The 2988-nt window shown below is 35.0% G+C and overlaps 1 protein-coding gene across 1 annotated transcript in view; it reads left to right on the forward strand.

The window, feature by feature from the left end:
• Positions 1–1540: 1540 nt before the first annotated feature.
• Positions 1541–2988, forward strand: part of LOC107578349 (basigin-like) — a gene marked incomplete at its 5' end in the record, with an annotated part of 2926 nt that continues 1478 nt past the window's right edge. The window contains one exon of the mRNA XM_016264318.1: positions 1541–1850. Coding sequence (XP_016119804.1) covers positions 1541–1850 — 310 coding nt within the window. The remainder of the gene's footprint in view (positions 1851–2988) is intronic.

The raw sequence follows: 2988 nt of genomic DNA on the forward strand, positions 1-2988 counted from the left end.
ATGCTACTAAACAAAATAAAATCTATTAACACTTTAAAGACATTAAAGTATTTAAGATATTTAAAAATGTTTGCTGGATTGTTAAAAACAGTACTTGTATAAGATTGCGTTTTGAGAGTGAAAAAAAAGTCGCGTATAGGCTCACGTTGCATTTTATTAGCCCCATTACATTCAGAAATAATGTAGGCTAAAATGCTGGTAGGCTAACGCAAAGTGTTTACAAAGATTATAAACACTGTTTCTGTTTCTCTCCACAACAAATCCTCTAATGTTAAGGCTATGCACTTAGGCTATAAAAAAAGTCAATCCAAAAACAAATTAATTTAAGATGAAACTGATGCCTACCTCTCTTATTCGTCACAAATCCAAATGTTTACATATTTGCAACGTATCTAGATAAAATATTATTTATTATAGGCTAGGCTTTGTACTTTCATCAATGTAAAACATCATCCTTCACATCGGCTATATCAGCACAGTGAGGTGGTGGTCATTCAAAACTGTAAAGCTTTTGCAAAAAAAAGAAAACTACTTTCTGCTGTCTCGTTTTGCTTTCCGAGAACTTTGGAACATGTCACAGTGAGCTCACTTTTTTTTTTCTTTCGTTTTGTTAATCTGTCAATGATTTAAGTTAAATATATTTTGTGTATAATGCCTTTATATTTATTTTTATGTAAGCCTATAGTTTCGTTCTGTTTTCTCTGTTCACAGAAGTGCTGCAGGTGCGTTTGATCTGTTGAATCCTCCTTACACTATCCTCGGATAAACTCTTAACACCTTTGCATTGCCATTGCGTCTTCCCTGTGATAAGTTCACAGCTGAGCATGGGCCTTTCACTAGTTGGACGCGTCAGCTCACATTTGCATAGGCCGTACTACTGGAATTCGTGATTGGTTGACGGCAAATTTCAAATATTAAATGGAATGATAAAAATAACGTTATTAACTGGTTAATGGCCATTTCAAATTTTCAATTCTGTTCGGAACTATAAAATTTGATTGTTTCTGGTTCTGTTCCTGTCAATTTTGTTTGTTTCCAGCTTTCGTTTTCGTTCCTTGAACCAGTTCAGAGCCCTGCTACTAATAAAATAATCATTATTAATTTAACTTACAATGGTAGTAATTACATATAATTATTGTTGTTCAACCTATTGTCCAGTACTATATTACATAAAATATCTGATATTGTTATTATATCATGTATTTTATATTATATAATGTATTTTGTTATGTATACAATGCATTCATTCTTATGATTATTTAATTTATTGTCTAATAATTTTATATTTAATAATTATGTTTGGATGGTTGTTAATAATAACTGTTGTTGTGTGCTAGTAGTTATTACAAATAGCATCAGGCGGATGATACACGGGGCAACTTTTTGACCAATTTTGCTTGAGCACTTTCCCATTGAGAATGGGCAATACATTTCTGTCTTTAGATTGTTAATGGGCCCTGTCTCTCACCTGGTTGCCCATTACCAGAAGTTGCCCGGCAACATTGCTCAAAGTTGCCCTTCGTATCATCAGCCTTAATAACTTACTAACAATTTTGCATTGTCAACACAGACGCACTCTGTTAATGGCAGTATTGACAAGTATGAGATCAAGAACACCCCCAACAAGACCACGCTGTACGTGAAAGATCTGGACATCAGCAAAGACATGGGCATGTACCAGTGCCAGGGCACCAATGAAATAGGATCAGCCAGTGATAAGATTCAGCTGCGTGTGCGTAGCCAACTGGCCGCCCTTTGGCCATTCCTCGGCATTGTCGCTGAGGTCATTATTCTCATCACCATCATCTTCATCTACGAGAAGAGGAGAAAGCCTGACGAGATCAATGATGGTATGTGACGCTAGTTGTTTCCGTCGTAATGATGTTTCATTTCCATTTTCGTGAATGTACAAATGAATGATCAGTGGATGTAATTTTACGTTTTTTGTTTATGAATTCGTAATGGTGCAAGATCCTATTTCAGTTTGATTTTGTATGTTTATTTTATTTGGCTGAAGTGTGTGGCTGTTCCTTAGCGGAGTCTATTTTTATTATTTACGTTGTTTATTTCTCTGTTCGCTGCTGCTTTTACGTTGTGGTAAGTGCTCAAAACTGCATGTCAGACTGAAGTGGATTTGCTTAAACGGGTGGTTTTGGGAGTTTGAATGCTCTCCCTGATAGGCTGAGAAGTACAACTCTTTCACTGGTGTTTTGTCTTATATAAGAAGATAAAACGAACCAGATTTGTCAGACTTAAGTTCAAGAAAAGCAACTTTATTGGTTTTCCCGTAGCCAGTGAAAGCGTTTAGCTGAGTCTGACATATTGCACTTAAGAATGGGTTTTAAATGTCAAGGTATTATGCATAATAACTAAGATGACATTTCAGACGGATCATGTTATACTTTCTTGCATGCTCTCTGCATCTTCTCATTGCATGATGTTCTTCAGCCCTAGATTATACGTCTCTGAGAGGCGGCACCCTTATGGCACAAAGGGTGGCAAAATATAGAATCCCAACTTTATTACATAGACAGTTTTCATCTTTCTGAGTGTGTTTGGACATGCTCTCTGCATGAAAACTTCAGCAAAAGTCTCTTTCAAACTCAGATTCAGCTTCTTGTTTTTTTAAAGTATATGTTTGTTGGGTGTAGGGTTGCAAAGGGGTGGAAAATTTCTGGAAATTTCCAAAAATCCCTGGAAGATTACACAAAATCCTGGGAAGTTTCCAAAAGTTCTGGAATGTTTCTGAAATTTAATGGAGATTTTCCAAGTTTTTGCAACCCTAGTTGGGTGTTAACTCGCATTTTATTTAAAGTTTCTTTCTGATTGTGTCTGTCTGAAGCACAACCTTGCCAGTAACCGGAAAATTTCATTTGATTAAAAATCAGTAATTTTCTAAAATTATTTATGTACTTTGAATATGAATATATATTTAATGAACATTTATAGATCAATTATAAATCTTTAAAATGCTTATATATTATAAAT

The sequence above is a fragment of the Sinocyclocheilus grahami genome, unplaced genomic scaffold (genome assembly GCF_001515645.1).
Source record: "Sinocyclocheilus grahami isolate Dianchi unplaced genomic scaffold, SAMN03320097.WGS_v1.1 scaffold9860.1, whole genome shotgun sequence".
NCBI classification, from domain to species: Eukaryota; Metazoa; Chordata; class Actinopteri; order Cypriniformes; family Cyprinidae; genus Sinocyclocheilus; species Sinocyclocheilus grahami.